General features: G+C 41.4%; 1 protein-coding gene and 1 long non-coding RNA gene across 4 annotated transcripts in view; one reads left to right on the top strand and one right to left on the bottom strand.

Annotated features, from left to right (window-relative positions):
* UROC1 (urocanate hydratase 1) overlaps positions 1-16,163 on the top strand; it is a 34,255-nt gene extending 18,092 nt beyond the window's left edge. For 2 of the 3 annotated variants that reach the window (XM_010718550.3, XM_010718552.3), the window contains exons 14-21: positions 17-89; positions 1,026-1,147; positions 5,021-5,091; positions 6,004-6,102; positions 7,665-7,764; positions 10,019-10,100; positions 14,521-14,620; positions 15,795-16,163. In XM_010718550.3, coding sequence (XP_010716852.1) covers positions 17-89; positions 1,026-1,147; positions 5,021-5,091; positions 6,004-6,102; positions 7,665-7,764; positions 10,019-10,100; positions 14,521-14,620; positions 15,795-15,935 — 788 coding nt within the window. In that variant the 3' untranslated portion in view covers positions 15,936-16,163. The other variant, XM_019620132.2, reaches the window with a different exon arrangement.
* A 335-nt stretch (positions 16,164-16,498) lies between these two features.
* On the bottom strand, positions 16,499-18,527 carry LOC109369944. The gene is made up of 2 exons (XR_004161309.1): positions 17,966-18,527; positions 16,499-16,634 (listed from the first exon to the last, which is right to left on the bottom strand). It is a non-coding gene; the product is annotated as an uncharacterized LOC109369944 (long non-coding RNA).
* Between the last annotated feature and the right edge of the window lie 35 nt (positions 18,528-18,562).

Here is an 18,562-nt window from a genome sequence, read left to right as displayed (position 1 = left end):
TTAACTCCTTTTATAGGTGCTGATGTTGAGAAAAAAGGAGCCAATAAAACAGAATTCAAATATCCTTCCTATGTTCAGCACATCATGGGGTATGTTGGATGGATCCTGCAATGAAGCACTCAAGTGCTTTATGACTATTGGTGTCTAGAGGTATTGTACTAAGGAGATGCCATTTAGTGCATATCTTGCAATGTACTGCACAAGATGAAAAGGAGGTAACTGTAGCAGTAGTAAACTTATTCTCACAGGAGGTATGCCAGTTACTCCTTTTTTTTTTCCTCTATTTTGGAGTAGTTCCCAATGAGTCTTAGGAAGATGTCCCATAGGCTAGAAGCATCATCCTCGTCTTTTCTATTGGTTTCAGTAGAGCTACTCCTCACATTTTCCTTTGAATAGAGAAAAAGAAGAACTAGACCTAGGGGGACATGATATGTGTGGTTACTATGAAGCTCTAGTAGCAGAGGTGTTCTGCTATATTCTGTAGTGAAAGACGTGACGCGACAAATCTTGATAATTTGGTGTAAAGCTTTATCCTTTTTAGGATTAAAAAGTCATACATAAACGGATGCCAGATGTCTGAACAATAAGCTAAAACATTGCCAAATCAAAAATCTTCCTTACATTTCCTTCCAGCAAATGTCTGGACTTGGGTTCTTGTTCAGAACTGGAATTGTTGATAGTGTAGCTACAGTCAGGGTTAGCATGGCTTAAGGAGGAAAAGACCAGGCAACAGTAAAAGTACACTTCATGAAACCGAATTAAAACTGCAATTCATTGATGATGCACTTGTTTGATTGAACTGTCCAAATGGTGGTCTGACTGTATTTTTATACTTCAGTCAATGACTGTATGAAACATCGCTGTTTAATTAGTTAATGGCTCTTGATGTTTCTGTTTAGATTAGTTCATTGAAAATGTTTGAAATTCTTCTGTCTCTAGCTAATGAAAGAAAAGCACTGCTAGCAGCCAGGATAAATAAAGAAAGAATTTCAACCATCTCTTAATGAAGAACGTTCTCTTCTCAGGGACATTTTTTCCCTGGGATTTGGGCCATTCCGCTGGGTTTGTACTTCAGGTGACCCACAGGACCTTGCTACCACTGACTCAATTGCCATGTCTGTGCTGGAGGACTCAATTCGTCAGGGAGGTAAGGCAACCTCATCACATGTCCTCATCACTGGCAGTGATTTTGGAGAGAAAACTGATCAGAGTTTTGCAGCATGATGGCTTCTGGCTGAAACCATAATGAGCAGTCTCTTGCCTGTTCCATGTGGGCAGGAGATGTCATTGTTCCCCAAATTCCTGTAAGGATTATAACCAGTAGGTAAGATAGAGAAACACCATCTGGAGAGGTTATTGATCCCAAAACTATCATGGTGATTTTGGCTGAGAGCATTTCTGTTCTTTTGTTATTTTCCTGTACTCTGTCACCTTGTAACTTTAAGGCAAACAGTGTCTTTCATCAGGTCTCCATGTGTTTTATAAAGGAGTCAAATTGCTTTGCTGCTGTCTCTCAGAGGAATGAGAGATACGAATCTAGAGATTTGTGAGAGGTTAGAAAGCAGGTCAGTTTCAGGAAACCCAGGTTTCATTGGGCCTGGTGCTCCATCCAGTGTCACTTATTTGTGATTACAATTTTGACGTTCAAAGCTTTTTTAATTTTTAATAAAATGACAGCTGATTGGTTTCATCAATGAGTAGAATCTAGAGTACACATTGTGTTTACTGCTCTGCTATCTAGGAATTGCACTGTTCCATATCACTGAAAGTGAGGTGTTCCTGTTATCCCCAGTTTATGAATAGGAACAGAGACAAGGCTGTTAGCAAGCTGAATCCCAGTCTCCAAGATTACAGTCTGTAGTTCTACTGCTTTCCCTTTCTTTGTCTGCTTTCACAGTAGCTGGACATCAAACTCAGACTTTTTAGTGTCATTGTCCTACAGCACTGAAGTCCTCTGCTCTTCTGTTTCCACACAGGGGGGGTTTGTACTCCTTGGAATCAGAAATAAATGGTTTGCAAATCCAAATTATTATGGGGAGGAGAGCATATTTCTATCTGATTAATTTATTTCTTCCTGTTTTTTTATGTTAAAATATTTTCTGCTTCTTTCATGAAAGAAATCATTGGAGTGTAAATACAAGATTTTAAGTGTTTTTCTATTTGTTCTGGAATGGTTAGTATTGTAAGGATGTACCACATTTGGACACATTTCTCATTTTAACTAATGCTGCTATTCTTTTCCTATAACGAGGATGGATATTAGCCTTAATACTTTTTTGCAAGAGGTGAATTATTGATGGAGGGGGTCTGACTACAAGGTTGTCAGCTCCATCTGTTTTCTTAAACTTTCTTTAATTATTATCTTGAAGAAATAGCATTGGACTATTAGGTGTTTCTAATGCTCTGATCCTAATGCGTCTCCTCTGTTTTGTGGATGATGAAATTTTCATGTTTTTAAACCTGATCTCTTGGGTTAGTTCAAGGAAAGGAGAAATCCAGTACTGCAATATTTTCAGAAATCTGTAGCAATTTGTCTTGTATTAAAATTGCCAGTCATCTGTTCTCAAGACTGAATAGATACATCACATTTGGATGGTTTGCACTGCAAGACTAGGAAATGAATCAGTTACTATGTGTTCAGTGATACATGGATGGTTTATATAGATGTTAATGTAGAGCTGAGGAGAGAATTTTCATTAAAAAATGATGAATTGTACTTTGGCACACATATACTCTTTAAGAATGTAAAAAATGAAAAAAAATGACACTTTAAAAATCCCAACAGGTGAAAATGGGCTTAAGGGCAATGCTATTATTGGATTTTCTGCTGCATTTGGCAGGATAGTGGGAAGAAGAAAACAGAATCTGGCCAGAAAGTAAGCAGGCATTCATGGATTCGTGTTCATAGCTGTTGTGCTTGCTGTCTTGCTCCCTGAGGGATCTGGGCTTGGACCAAATTCTAGGATCTGGATATTCTCACATACATATGCATCTAAAATCTGAACCTCCTTTGAATTTTCTAAAAGGATCTGTTATGATGGTTGAAAGAAAACTCCAAAGAGCTGGCGTCTGTTGCATTCCAAACCCAAACTTGTGACCTGGGCTCAAATCTGATGTTAACTCATCTTCTTTTGGGGAGATGAATCGTTATGCTTCATCCTCACAGACTGAAAAAAAAATCCTGCATGGTTTTATCTGCTTCCACTTCTGAGCTACCTGAGCTCTTAAATTGGCCTTTGTGCAAGAGATGCAGCCTAATTCATATTTTCTACCTCTGTGGTAGTTTGAAGGCTGAGCTGTTAACTATACAAATCTCATAAGATCAAAAGGGAGATGTTGAGTGCTATTCCTCTGAGTGCAATATCTTTTACTATCTGCAGAGCCTAAATAAGTAGAGAAATGCCTGTGAAATACCAGCACTGACACAGTAGCCTGCCTGGATTAGAAAGAGATTGCTTTGGGGTGTGGGATGGGGGGGCTGACAGCAGTTTAACAAATGGGACACCTGGAGCTAAAGTTAAGCTCTTTCTAGAATAAGCTTTAAGATTCTCAGCTGCAGGAAGGAAGACGAAATAAAAGGGAGAATTCTTCCCTTCCCCAGGGATAACAGATGATATCCAAGTTGGACAACACCACAGTTTAGGACAGAATATAACTGTTTATTGGAGCAGGCTGTGGGAGACAGACGTGTTATGTTGGTATCTCCCTGCAGCTGGTTTGCTCCTCTACCTTCCCTTCTAGGGACATTCTGTAGGATTAGCAGACAGATCTTTTCCATAAGTCAGTGCACTGTGAAGTATAAAAGGCAACAAGTATTCTCTGAGAGAGCTTATAAAAGTGGCAGAAAGGAACTCTTTTCACGTTTCTGTTTTCTAAACAAGCAGATGTTTCATCGTTCTCTGCCTGTGAATCTAAGAGCTGGCATGTTAATCCTCATTGCTGTGTTTGGAAACTCTCATGTGGAACCAACCCATAAAGCACTGACAGGTCCTTTTAGGATTGTTAAAACTGTGTGGAAGGACTGCCTGTGCAAGAATGACTGTATTTTGTATTTCTCTCTAATGGCATGTTTAACCCAGAATAATTCTAGTTTTACTATATATTTGTGGTCAAACTGTGTAATAGAATCACTTTTCAGTTACCTGGGACAATTTCAAATTAGCAATGTTCAGTTACTCCAGTTTGACTTTCACAGGTAAGTCATTTGTACATTGTAATTTGACTTGAAAACTGGTGAGAGATGGGAAGTGGTAGGGAATACACTAGCTTGGCACGGGCAGAAGCTGGAGGGTGGTTAAGCTGTTGTATGCAGTTCTCTCCTCAGATAATATACATGCCTAAAGAAGGTATAGGGTGGGTTTATGTGCAGAGTTGCTAATCTGTCATATGCTTTTTCTGTGCAGTTTGTGCTCCATAGTAATAGGAGGCAACATAACTCTGTCTGTAGGATAAGTAACCTCATCTTGGGGTGAGAATGTTCACGTAGGCAATTCAGTATAGAGCAATTGCAGTGCTATAAATCCACATCCCAGCACTAGTGTAACTCATCCTCAGTATATATTACCAGCTGCTTCTGAGAATTTCTGATTGATGGCCAAATGGGTTATTTACTACCTGATAAAACATTGAACTATGCACCCCATATCACAGAGTTTGTTAAAGTTTCTAACTTAACAAAGGCTCAGAAAGGGTTTGGGCATTTAGTAGGCAGCAGGCCAAGTCACCAACAAAGAACAATATGTGTAACCCATATTTCAAAGTTTAATTGAGTTTGCTAAAGATCTGGATGAGAGTTATTATTCCAGCTGCCTCCTGCGCAACATCTCATACCTTCCTCTAAAATATATTTTATGAATTACAGCGTTGGCTGCAAAGAAGACTCGATGCAGCATCCTATATGCGTGCTTGTAGCAGAGAGCAGGAATATAACTTGCTAGTGCTGTCAGATGAATTTAATTTAACTTAGAGCATATTGCATTCATTTTCAAAACCTATTTCTTTCTTGCTTTTCCGTTGCAAGTGAGCACATCTGTGAAGCAGCAGTACCATGACAACATCCGTTGGATTCGGGAAGCTGGGAGGCACAGCTTGGTAAGTGCAGAGCCTCCCTCAGGACAAGTAGCTGCTCCTGGTCCAAACAGTTCAGTGTTGGAATGAAAAGTAGGTATGGGTATGAATGAAAAGATGAGCAGTAAATACAGGTGATAACTCAAGCATCTCTCCACAGCAGGGCTTTAGGGTGAGCTGAAGTGGTTCTTTCCCTCAACTCTCCCCCCCTCCATCTGAAAATGTTCAAATAATACACAAGATCTAGCCTTATATCTGGAGTGAAACAGGGCAGTATTCATCCTCTACCTCATCTGTAACTGCCTTTCAGCACCATTCAGATTGTATCTTCTGGCATTCACTTGCCCTGACCGCATTGGACCTGCAGTTCCCACCACCCTTTCCAAAACTGGTATACTGTGTTGTGTTACATTGAAGCAGGATGGTGATGAGGCATCCTTTGTATTTCTTTAAGGCCGGGCTCTCACTGCGAAGCTAACTGGTAACACTGAAGGGCTTACACGTGCTCTCCTCATCTGGGAGCCAGACTGGTCTGTGGAGTAAAGGCTGAAGAGGAGCATAGCTGTGCAGGACAGATGTTCTTTGCCATTCTTTGCCTTTGCATTTCTCTTTCTTTTCAGCCCATCACCAGTTCCAAACATTTGCTTCTCAGCTGTTGATAAGGCATTTGTTGGTAGTCTAGCAATGGGGTTGATTTAAAAAGTGGGATTATTGGACAGTAGCAGCTGATTACAGGAATACATCTTGCAGATTGTGTGAGCAGAGATAAAACTCTGTTCAAAGAGGCCTTAATTTCTATTTTCTGGAAGTTGATGAACAAATAATCTGTATTTTCTCCTACAGAAGGGAACAATCCTCTGACTGCATTTGTCTGGGGCCTGAAGATAAGCCGGTTGCACAGAAAACCTTATCACTGTGGCTTTACTTATTTTATAGGTTGTTGGATCTCAAGCTAGAATCTTATATTCTGATCAGAGGGGTCGTGTGTCTATAGCCACAGCTATTAATCGAGCGATTGCTGAAGGAAGGATTAAGGTTTGCCTTTTTCCTCTTGATATGGTCTGGTAATTGTGTTTTATATCTGATAGCAGGGTGGCAGGTGGGAAAGGAGAGAGCTTCTACCAATAAGAGCAGAGATGCCTGACATTTACATGGATGCAGTATTCTGTTAGCATGTTCCGTTCTCCTCTCAGTCAGTAATCAGTTTTGTGTTGTGTAACAAACAAGGCAGGTCTAGAAACTGAAATATGTTACCTTTTATTTCACATTGGGAATCTGCCTTATTTGGTATTTGACCGTCTATAGATACAACATAAGCTGTGGTTTTGTAGCATGAAGGGGGGAAAAATGAATTGGGAATAACATTCAGTGGTTTTAAAAAAAGGGAATTTCTGCAACAGCTGAATTGCTGTGTTGAGTTTGAAACATTCAGATTAGTAACCTCACATCTGTTGATTTGATTCAAATTCCTGTTTCTTTCCTTCTCTGGATGGTAAAACCTTTATGAAAGATTGCGATCTCTGCTCATAAATAGGCTTCATCAGTGCCCTGCTGTTTCCTGATTGTGTGTATACAGCACTGTCAGATCCAGGCATGCCCACTCCTTCATTTTCATGTCTTTTACAGCCAAACTACAATAATTACCCTTTTAAAAGAGGCAAATTCAAGTCAAATTTAGAATGGATTCCATCAAGGAAAGGTCTGTGTTTTTGTTACTCAGATAATGTTTGTTAAAATATTTCAAATGTTGAGCTGTTGACCTTCTCAGGATTCAAAATGAACGTCACTGCAAGCTAATCTTAAAAAGTAAACCTGACCAGACAGAGAACTCCCTTGGAGCTACGACTGACAAGGTCAAAATCCCAGGCCCTTCAGATTTTGTCCTTTTTTGTGTTTCTTCAAATCTCCATTCACTCTCTTGGAAGCTGGGTGCTCATATCTAGTTTCAGTTATTTTCTAATCTAATGCCAGCATAAAACAGAGCCAACTAATTCCAGACCACACCATGCCAAGAAAGTGAATGACTCTTATAGAAACGTGTGCATGGTGAAGGGTAACGAAACCCTGCAAACTGATCTAGATTATACTGTCAGTTAAATTCCAGATCAGGAATGGGCTTGTTTGATCTGTGTGAGAACACTAATTCTTCTTGCTGCCTTATTTGTAGTCTTAAAGTCTTCCAAAAGAATGAAAAACAAAACAAACAACTATTTATTTATGGTTGTTTGGAAAAATAACTATTTTTTGAATGAGTTCTTCTGCACTGAAATGTGTTTGCAATTTCAGCAAAGAAACATTTCAGGTATTGAAATAGCCACACTGCTTCTCCTCTCCTTTCCCTTTTAAGGATGTAATTTACATAAAAACTAACTCATGTTCTCATTTGTGAAATGATGATGGCTGTCATGAATAGTGTGTCAGCATTCCTTTTGTAATAAAAGGTTCGGAGGGAGAGAGAGGTTCAGGAGATTTAGGAGGTGGGACAAAGCTGTGATTTTTTTAATGACTTAAGTAGAAGCAAATTCAGCAAAAGATGACCCATGGTAGCACTGACAGCCCATGCTAGACTCCATTTGCTGTCTTTTTTGCTTCTGCAGGCTCCAGTAGTCCTCAGCAGAGATCACCACGATGTGAGTGGGACTGACAGTCCTTACAGAGAAACATCAAACATTTATGATGGATCAGCCTTCTGTGCAGGTCAGCAGAGCATCTGAGACTTGTCTGTACAGGCAAAAAAGGAAATTGCTTTGAGAGATACACATATATGTTTTTGATGTTTTAAAATGTTTTTATTCAACCCTTTAATCCCAGTTAATCAGATTTTGTGAACTTAGCATAGTAGCTGTCAAGTAATACAGAAATGAATGTGGAGCTACTTAAATAGGAGGGGCTCAGAAGAGTGCTGAAAATTCAGTGAAGATGTACCGGATTTACCTGAATGCAGATGGAGAGCAGTTGGTCTTAGAGAACTGCGCCTTGTGTTTGATTTTAATTTTGCACCTCTGTCTTTCCAACAAGTGATGTGAGCAGAGTTATGGCAGGGCTTTCTTGCGATACACAAAATGAAAATCAGACCTCAAATAGCATTTTTCTTAAAGCATCAAGACTCACAGTTCTGTTCACTCATTGCTTGGGGGTTCAAGAAAAGCTTGGTGTTTCTGAAAGGAGCTTTTCTGGTCACAGAGGAACGTACTTGGATAGTAAAAGCACAAGAATGAAGTCAGGAATTCTGGATTAGATCCCATTCCCTGTTTCTCACTCACAATGTGGCTGTGAGCAAATTATGTATGTTTGCTATTCAATATGAGCCTTTAATTCTGCATACCTGACCTGAACTAACCAGAATCTGCTTTTATGAAATGAAGAAATGGTGCTTTAGAAAAAGTAAACCCAACAGATACTAGAGTATGGATGTGAAACATGAGTGAATCACTAAACATTTCTTTACCTAAGTCTCAATCTTCCATCCATAATTATGGTAATAATTTTAGCTCAGTTGTGTCTTCACATGCTGTGAATTGACAATCATTCAATGACCCAAGGCAGGAGGATGCAAGTTGCTGTAGAAGGACACTTTATGATTGAGGTAGCTGGGAATACTGAACAACTGCCATTAGGACTGGAAATTCATAATAGAAAAGCTCCCTGCTATCTTAAATGGACTGCCTGATGAAATGAGGCTTTTAGCAGTGCCTATCAGTCTCACTTCAACATTTCTCTGAGAATGTTGGCTGGTTGCAATGTGCCAGATGGACAGAGGCCTGAAATAATGTTTGTTCCTGCCAAGCTGCACAGAGAACAACAATCCAAACGGATGCCGCCACTGAAGGGCTTAGCCATATAATAAACACCAGGCAATGTCCTCAAGAGAGGGCAGCAGAAACGCAGCCTGCTAAACCCAATTGCTTACTATGCTGTTTTTCTTTGAGTTTTCTGAATTACATGAACTATCTGCCTCCTGCAAGGGCTTTTCCAAATCCTGTTGGCCACTGATTCTGCTGGTCTTTGAAACCAAGTGAGCCTCTGGAGGTACTTAAAGAACACCTTACATCTCAGATCTTCCTCTCTCTTCTCTCCCTCCCTTCCTGCTGTTTTAACACCACATTTGAGTCATTTCTGTTGAAATGGCTCTTCTCTGGCACAGAACTTTTGAGTCTCTGCCTGTGTAATTTTGTTCTGCAATAAGTACCTCTGTCTGATCCTTGTCAAACATGGGCCACCGCTGCTCTGCAAAGTGTATTTCAGCACAGACATTTGCACAGTTAGTGACCTTTATCAAAGCCAAGGAGGACCACGTTATTACATCGTTATCCCACTTGCCATGCTCCTTTTCCAACCTCCATTCTTATCATCTGCTGGCTGAGGAAGAAAATCGTATGTGCTAAGAATAAAGGGAATTGAATATCTCCCATTCCCTCCTGACAGCACTGTAATTATGATAATTGGGTTATTAAATTGACATAATGCCAGAGAGAAGATGCCATAATGGGGCTTTTGACAGGGTTTAACATAGATTAGTGCTCAAGTAAACTCATTTTTCCATCAAATATATACTAACTGTGGGTTTGCAAGTGTGACCGGTTTGAGTATTGTGCTAGCATATTTTTGCCATTAAAAGCAACTGCTTCTGAATTAAACCTAGATAAATGTCTTCAGTAAATTTTACATTGTTGTTTTCCATATGTATCTCTTTTGGGGTATATCCTTTAGTACAAATTGTAGTGAATGTATGAAACTCTAGTGAATGTATCAGTACAAATAATGCATTTGACTTCATTTTTGAAACAAACATCCCTTGTGATTTCAAGCAGTTCAGGGCAAAATTCTCTGTGGCCAGAGAATGCTGCCATCATACTGCCACAGTGGAGATGGCAGTGGAAGGAAGTGAGTAGCCAACAGAAAACAAATGCAGCTTGTCTGAGCCATGGTAACGCCTCTCCTCTCTTCCTAGACATGGCGGTACAAAATTTCGTAGGAGATGCGTTCAGAGGAGCAACCTGGGTTGCCTTGCACAACGGTGGTGGAGTTGGCTGGTGAGAACTTGTTGGTGTTTCTAAAGCTGGATTATTAAACCAGTTATCACTGCTGGAGGAGGAGCAAGAGACAAGAGGGGAGCAGTGTACTGTACCACTGGTGTAGTATGGTGCTACGATCATGGGAAGGGTGGGTTTGGAGGCAAGGGCTGAAAGGATGCATTACAAGGTGAAGTATAGTTCTGTGTGAGGCTCTTTTAATTCATTTCCATATGTCAAGAAAAAGTGTTTTGGACATTGGCCACGGCACAGTTTGGATAACTTAATTTGCCAAACAAGGACGGTCTGCTGTGGTTTTCTTGAACAGATCCCACTTCCAAAGTTGTCTTTGCGCATGCACGGTCAGAGTGTTAGTGGATGGATTATGTTTAGGTTTCCCCTTAAGCTATATTTAAATCTGTGACCTTAGGACCCCAATATAAATGCCCATGTGCTAAAGTGCAGTGAGGGGTTATTGATGCAAAGCAGCTCAGGTACCAGCAAACCCTCAGTCTTCTTTCTCCCTTTGCGTGTGCTTGGCAGCACGAAAGACTGCAGCCACGTCTTCATTTTTTGATGTAGCCAAAGAGAGACAACCCTCTACAAAATACTCTAGTGATCCATCTCATTTCACTGTTTCATCCAGTTCTGGAGCGTGCCAACAGCAGCAAACTAAAGAACTTGTTGCAGATGTTATCCTCAGAGACATTTGATGATAATTATTCCTTGTCCAGATGAGCTGGAACTAAAAAAGTAACCCTTCAGCTCAGATGCATTCCCTTCCCTGTACTCCTTTGATTTTTTTTCAGTGGAATAACTACTGAATGGAAGGTATGCAAGAGAAAAACTGAACAATGGGATAAGAAAACTTTGAGGGCTTATACACATGCAGTGAAAAATATGACTTTACTGATGTCAGTAATAACAACCACAATAATCAGGACTTTATTCACAACTTCTGAATGGAAAATACATTCTGAAATATCTGCTTACTGTGATCATCTCAGTTACAGACTCGAGATAGCAGCGAACTACATCTTTCTGAATGGCTTTAGCTGAATTTAACCTTTTAAAACATCTGCTTCTGGAATACAAGTGAAGAAAAGCACGTTCCAGTGACCGTTGCATAGAATATTTTGAGTATTTTCATGATGGCTATTACAATTACTGGAACTGAAGAAGTAATTGCTTATGCCACAAATGTTCTTCTGTGCACTGATGATGCTCTGTCAGAATCTGAAGGATACAAATGATCTTGTTCCCTGTCTCTGGCCTCTGCAAAGCCCATCCCTCCTGCACATTTCTAGCCCTCTGAGCAACTCAAACTGGCTGAATGGTCCTTATACTACGTCATTGGAAAGAAGCAATCCCTGAAGGCAGAGCAAAGGTGCTGTCATCTGTACTGAACTGGAAAATTAGCAAGTGGCTATTCCCTGAAATCAAAATATCCACAGAAAAGCAGGGCTTGATTATCCTCTTAACCAGTTCCTGTGGCTGCTTAGGATTCCCACTGCGGAACAGTGTCTGCTCACCTTGCTCTCTGGAGTGGTCATTGCCTGTGTGATTAAATTACTGTGTTTCAGTGAAGAATGTGGAGCCTGAAAATTAGGCTTTGCACTCACCATGCTGAGACTCAGATGTGCTAACAATGCTGTGTCATTACATGCCACGGTCTGTGGAGCCCCAGAAGCCGTGCAGGACAGGTGGTTCTGTTTGGGTTAACTAATCCCAGTACCACCCTGGCCAGTTAAACCTGCACCCCTTTGCCTTCTAAGGAGAAAAAGAGGAACAATTTGAAGGTGGGAAAAGAAGCAAAACCATCCCCCAACTATTACAAATGACTTTCCTTGCTGCAAAGATGGATGCTTTTAGGTTTTAGGACTGATTTGCTTCCTCTAGGGAGATAAAGATACAGCTGACTTTGCCATGAAGAAATTTCCATGTGCCTGGTAAAATCTCTTTGTCAGTTGATGTGGAGATGTAAAAGTGCACGTGGAAGCTTATACCTGTATGTGGATATATGCACATTCAAATGTGTGTAATTAGAAGGAAATCAAGTTGTCATTGGACTACTTCTTTTTTGGGAGATCAGAAACAGCAATTGCGCTGCGTCCAGCTCCCAGTCCTCCCTGCAGAAGCTGGGCTTGGCTGGAACTGCTGACAGATCTGCTATTTCTTCTGTACGAGACCAGAAATTCTGTGCTGTAGCCTTGTGGGGCAAAGAAGGGGGGAGGAAAAAAAAAGGCCAGGATTAATATTCATTTAGTTGGAATCTGTATCATGTGCTGTTTGAGAGACTTAAGATTAGCATAGTCTTGACTATGATTATTGCAAGTGAATGTTATTCATTTCTTGCTGCCTGTTTTTTTTGCAGAATGAATAGCGCAGGGTCTGAGTAACCTGCAGTACAAGAAGGCAGAAGTAATTTAAGAATCGAACTGTGCTGTTGACGGTGTGACATCTTGTTTGTGAGGGAGGCCTTGTTTTCTTTGATCACCTCGGAAGGAGACATCTGGAAATTATAGGAGGCAGCTTAGGTCAAAATGCCACACGTTTCTCTAATTACCTGAAAATATGACCCAGTGCTAATGAAGGCAGAGAACTCCCCTTTAAAAGTGAGAGGTTTTGCTAGAGAATCCATTCTAACGAATGGTGGCATTCAATTTGAGTGACTTTTAGACAGTAGGACAGATTCTGATGAGTGATTCTGATTTACATTGGAGTAACTCTATGGAAATTGATGGAGAGACTCTAAATTTATGGAGTGCAACTGAGATCAGACACTCGCTGTTCATAGCTGAGCTTCAAAGGATGCTCTTTGGGATGCTGTGCACAGAAGGGATCTCTGCCACTGAAAGAACATCAGCTGCCAGTGTGGCAAATCTTTATAAAGCATCACTCTGGAGGCCTCTTGCTGTCTGATACTGTCAGTGGGCTGCCCTGAGGTGCGATCGCACTGTGATCCTGATTGCACTGTGATGCCATACTGATTCTAAAAGCAGAAATGGCAGGAAGTGCAAACGTTTGGATGCTTGTTTTCATCCCCAAATGAGACGAAGAGCAGATTTAAAGATTTCTCACAATAAGAGCTGTTTGTGTTACTGTTGAGTGTTGATCAGAAAGAATCATTTTGTGTCAGAGTTTACACTATTCAAACATTTCAGCTGAAAACATGATTGAAATTTTCCTGCTGAAGAAGGAAACATTCATCTGCTGACATTCTGCTATGAGCACTGTCAGTTACAAGGAAACTGTGCTTTTCAACAGAAAATGTTTGTAATAGTAGTATATCTAATAATCTAATGAAGTGGAAGGAATTGCAGTAAAGATACAGTGACTGTGAGAGCTGGAGCTGAGAGTTCTTTGCTCAGGTATGTGGTAAGGTCCTACTTATCACACAGGTAGTGCATATAATGAGTGAAAAGGAATTAGCATCACGTAAGTACATTGCATTACAGTGACAAGGGGAAAACATGAGTACTGGGTTGGGGAAGCAGATCTCAAGTCTGTGAGGCTCGAGTGCAGCATCATCTTCCCATTTCATAAGAAGTTCAAGTTAGTGCTGGAAAAGAGACAGTAAGAAATGATTCTTGTCTGGATTGGAGGACACCTAAGTCTGTCTGACTCATAGATATATCTGATGTTACTTGCAGTAAATTTTGTGGATGTATTCATTATATTAACTACAAAATGCAGAGGGTGAAACCCTGCCTCCAGAACCTCTTTTAGTCTCTCCTGCCACGTGTTGCTGTAGGTAGGATATGCCCCATCTCATAATTGCTGATGCTGAGTTATAATGCGAGAAGTCTCTTACGGATTTACAGCAACCAATAATTTTCCAACTGAATTTACCATATGCAACCAAACAGGAACTGGAGCAGACCAGATTTTGAAGTGAGACAAGATGTATTTCCCCTGTCCTTATAAAACCAGACTGGTATTTGTCCCATGTATAGTCTGTTAGTTTGTAGTATATTTCTTCTACCAATAAATCTGCTTCCTGAAATGTTGGCACTGCAGTTTCTACACATCTATGTATCTCATACAGAAATAAATGCTTTTGAAATGATCAAGGCAGATGTGCATGAAGTGGTGCTTAACACTTTTTTTTAAATGAAACACGCTCATATTTGTCCCAAGAGAATATAAACAGATCCATCTGTCTGTTTCAGTAAGCACACAGTCCTCACAGTCCTCTGGATATGGCAGGCTCTAGCATAGAAAACACAAAGAGCTTAACTTTCAAACTAGTGAGATAAGAAACTCTTTAGTCCACCAGGAGTATTTTTTGTATGAAAGGTCAATGCCAATGCCTTATTCAGCACCATTTCTACAGTATTCTCATCCTTCTTCCTCCAATGCAGCTGATCAAATCCACAATGTTATCTGACATTGATTTGTATTCTTTTGATTTGAATTCTTACACTTCTATTTTTTTTAGGGGTGAAGTGATCAATGGTGGCTTTGGCCTGGTTTTGGATGGGTCCACGGAGGCTGAAGAACGAGCTAAGATGATGCTCAGCTGGGATGTTTCCAATGGGGTAAGCAAAATTCATTATACACCTTCACTACACTATCTTCCTAACTTCTACATCAAAGTGTCTTTAAAGGAGGAGGAATAATTTGAACATATTCCCTGTCTCAGATCTGAAATATCTTTACTAAACTATTGAGGAAGGAGAACAATGACATTAATTTGTAAATTAATGAAGACAAACCCTTAGCAAGCACTGTGTATCACAGACAGCCTTTTAAAAACCCAGTAAATCTCTTGCTGCTCTGATTTATTGCAACCAAGAGTCTTGCTCCTTCACATACGTGTTTAAAAAGGACAATCTGGGAACATTACCTCATTATATACAAGACTGAAAAAAAACTGTAGTGCTCTTTTGAAATATACTGCCAGGCATAATAACAGGTGAGTGGCAGGGAAATTGACTTGTTGACTTGAGAGGTCATTTCTAGTTGTTATCGCTATGATCCTGAGAACTTCTTACAAGCCTTATGTTAATCAAATGCTTAAATATTTTGCTAAGTTGGAACTGAGGGATTTTTTTGCTCAAACACTTTTGTGTCCGAATCTTTCAGATACTGTTATGCGATTCATAATGCAGGGAATTGTAAGGCACTGAACACAAGGAAGCACTTGCTTCCTTGTAAGCACTCCTTCCTTGTGCTCCTGGTGCTTTTCTTCATCTGGCAAACTTTTCTTACACACAAGTCAAAATGCAGAAGGACTTATAGTTCCCTGTCTGTGAAACTTCCCTGGTATGCTGGCAGAGAATTTGGCTTCTTGATTTCGTATTTTGAAAATGCACTGAGTGAAATTTGCCCTTTTAAATATTTATCCAACTAAAAAACGTCAGTTGTAAAAATCATACTTTATCTAAAGCAACTGCTGGTTGTACAGAACTGGGATGGAGTACGGAGTGTTTTGTAGAGGGAATTCTGTGAAGTTCATAAGCCTGGCTCTACCAATGTAATCAGTCCAGCAATGCAATTCTGCATGAAAATGCACCAAGTCCATCCAAATGCTTCTCCTATCAATGAAGTAGCCTTTTAAAAAGGCTATCAATAGGGAAACTAGAAACTGGCAGAGAGTTGAAAGATTTATTGTGATGAAATTGAGTGCCGGTGTTTGCACAAATATCAGGCAAAATGGGATGTGGTATGAAAAACGGGCAATTTTTACACATTGATCTTCTGGTCTGACAGGTTGCGAGGCGCTGCTGGTCAGGTAATGGCTATGCGTATGAAACGATCTGCCAAGCAATGAAAGACAATGCTGCACTGAAGGTGACTCTTCCTCAAAAAGTGGTGGATGAGAACATCTTAGAACAAGCCCTCAAATGTTAGTGGTATTCCAACTGCAATGTTATGCTGGCAGAAACGTATGATAAAATGTGCAAATGATAAAAGCCTTGCAATTGTCTCTGCCACATGAGTTTTTTTCCTTTTAACCCATTAGTAGGGCATGTTTGGGGGAGTATTTGCAATAAGAAATTTCTCCTTGTAAGGAAAGAAACTGAAATTTTGTCCCTTGAAATAAAACTAAAAAATAATAATCTAGCTGTCTAGATGCAACCAAGAGAAATGTCTTATTTTGCACTTCAACTTCCCATTATATGCGTGTTAACAGTAACTCACTGATGCATTCTGCGATAGGCAGGGAGCTTACTCACAGAGACCTGCTCTGGCTGCTGCAGGTGGGGAGTGAGGAGCTGCAGTCTTTGAACTGTGGGGTCTCAAGAAACCAAATAACTTTAAGGCCCTATGGCATTTTGGTACTTAATAAGTGTGTACTTGCTGCACTCACGCATTACTTCTGGTGCCAGTTAAAGAAAACAGTAAACCTGGTGTGCTCAGTGTTGGTTTTTCGTTTTTTTTTTTTGTTTTTGTTTTGTTTTTGTTTTTTTTTTATTTATTTTTCAGAAATCAGTTCTTTACTCTGTTCACATAAAGTGTGCATCTCCAGATGAGCAGTGAGAGGCTGGCATCTGCTTGCAACCAAACCTTCTGTGAAGTGCATTTTGCAGTTACCAGAATTGCTTTACACTGTGGAAAAAAGTACACATTGGCAAGTCACACCACTGAGACGTGAGTAGTCGCCAGCCAGCTTTGACAGCCTTTCTTTTAACATATGTTAGGCATTACCTATTAATAATCACACTGGGTTGGTATCGTGGTAGCTCTATCTCATACAACCACTCTAGTTGTTGTAGCCCAAAAGAACTGGGGCACTGTTTGTCATAGGAACATCCAGAAAATATAATGTCCTTGTATACCATGGAAGTACAGGAACGTACTATGGAGCTGTTCCATGGTCATCTTAATTCTGAGTTGAAAAATCTACCACAGAAAATGTTGAAGAAATATTATTATGGATCCTTCACCTTTGTGTTATTTAGCACTGTGATAACAGTAACCTGTCACCCCCTGCTGGGATGAAGCAGCTTGTAATTTCCAGCATGCAGAAACCATAGGCCTGGCCAGGGCAAAAACTCCTTGAGCTCTGCTGTGTGTCCTTGTTTTTCTGCTGTTTGCAGAGAAACTGGGTCTATGAATGGACAATTGTTCTGCCTCACTCTGTGGGGATGTTGATGTCATTTCTAAGCAGATGTTCTCAGTGCTGGAAAAACTCAATACAGGCAGAGTAGTCTCCTTCAAAACACACATCTGCAGTTGCTGTATCAGACCAGACAGTAGATAACAGAGGAGATTAATTTCTGTAGTGAGGTTTAAAGCTTGCCACAGGTTGATCTGACATCCTTCCATCAGGGTGCATACCTCTCGGTTGAGCACTAAAGGCCTAGGCAGGCCTTTCTTTTCATAGATTCATTAAGGTTGGAAAGACAATTACGATTCTCAAGTCCAACCCCAACCCACTTCCACCATGCCCATAACCACATCCCTCAGTGCCGCATCTCCACAGCTTGTGAACGCCTCCAGGGATGGTGACTCCTCACTCCCTGTGCAGCCTGTGCCACTGCCTCACCACTCATTTTGAGTAAGTTTCCTCAGCATCCAACCTAAACTTCCCCTAGTACAACTTAAGGCTATTTTCCTCCTAGGAAAAGGAAGGAAGTAAAAGAAGAGTGCACTGCACACACCTCTGCAGTGAGACCAGGAGCACCAGCAGCAGCCACAAGCAGGGCTGACCCAGGCCCTGTGACCCTGTGACAGCTCGGGGATTTCAGGGCAAGCTGAGCTCAAGCACCCAGGCTGAGGCTGCACAGACAGCTCTGCAGCTGCAGGAAGGGGCTGTGTGTGCTCACAGCTGTACTGCAGGAAGCACCAGCACCCCGCAGCCACTTGCGGCTGGACAGCAGCTCGCGTTGCTTGCTGTCAGAAATTTGATGCCGAATAGCTCTGGGGAAATAATTTACCCTCTGGAAGGATCACAGCACCATCTGCTGGGACCGCTCGGAGGGCTCACGCCGAAGCCTGATTCCCACCACAAGCATGGCTCAGTTCTTCCTTCTCCTTAAGACTGGAGAGCCGGAACAGAGCTGAAAATGAGAACGAAAAGTAGAATGAAAAATAAAACAACCAAGCACTCAGCTGCCTTTCTTTAGCTAGATCTGTAGGGCTTTCGATTGCCTGATTTCAACCAACGCCACTATCAGAGTATGATTTCTGAGCTCCTTTCCTACCATCACATGCTTTCCCCGTCCCTCTGTCCTCCTTCCCTTCCTCATTCACAGGTCATTTCCCTCTGCGGTCCCTCGCTCCCCGTGCTGCCCGTCTCCGAGGCTCCCTGGGTCAGGAGCAGCCCCACCCGCTCCAGCAGGAGCTCCGCATCCCTCAAGCCCTCTCCACGCCGCATCCCCCGGCCCGAGCGGCCCCTTTCCGCCGGAGCCCCGCTCCGTGTCTCCGCACTCCGGGTTTCCCCGGCGCCTCCCGCTCCGCTCCGCTCCGCCGTTTCGCGTTTCCCCGCCGACCGCGCCAGGCCCCGCCCCCCGGCTCCGGTTTCAGCCGCTGCT

Source organism: Meleagris gallopavo, chromosome 14 (assembly GCF_000146605.3).
Source record: "Meleagris gallopavo isolate NT-WF06-2002-E0010 breed Aviagen turkey brand Nicholas breeding stock chromosome 14, Turkey_5.1, whole genome shotgun sequence".
NCBI lineage: Eukaryota > Metazoa > Chordata > Aves > Galliformes > Phasianidae > Meleagris > Meleagris gallopavo.
This window is presented reverse-complemented; position numbering and strand designations above follow the sequence as displayed.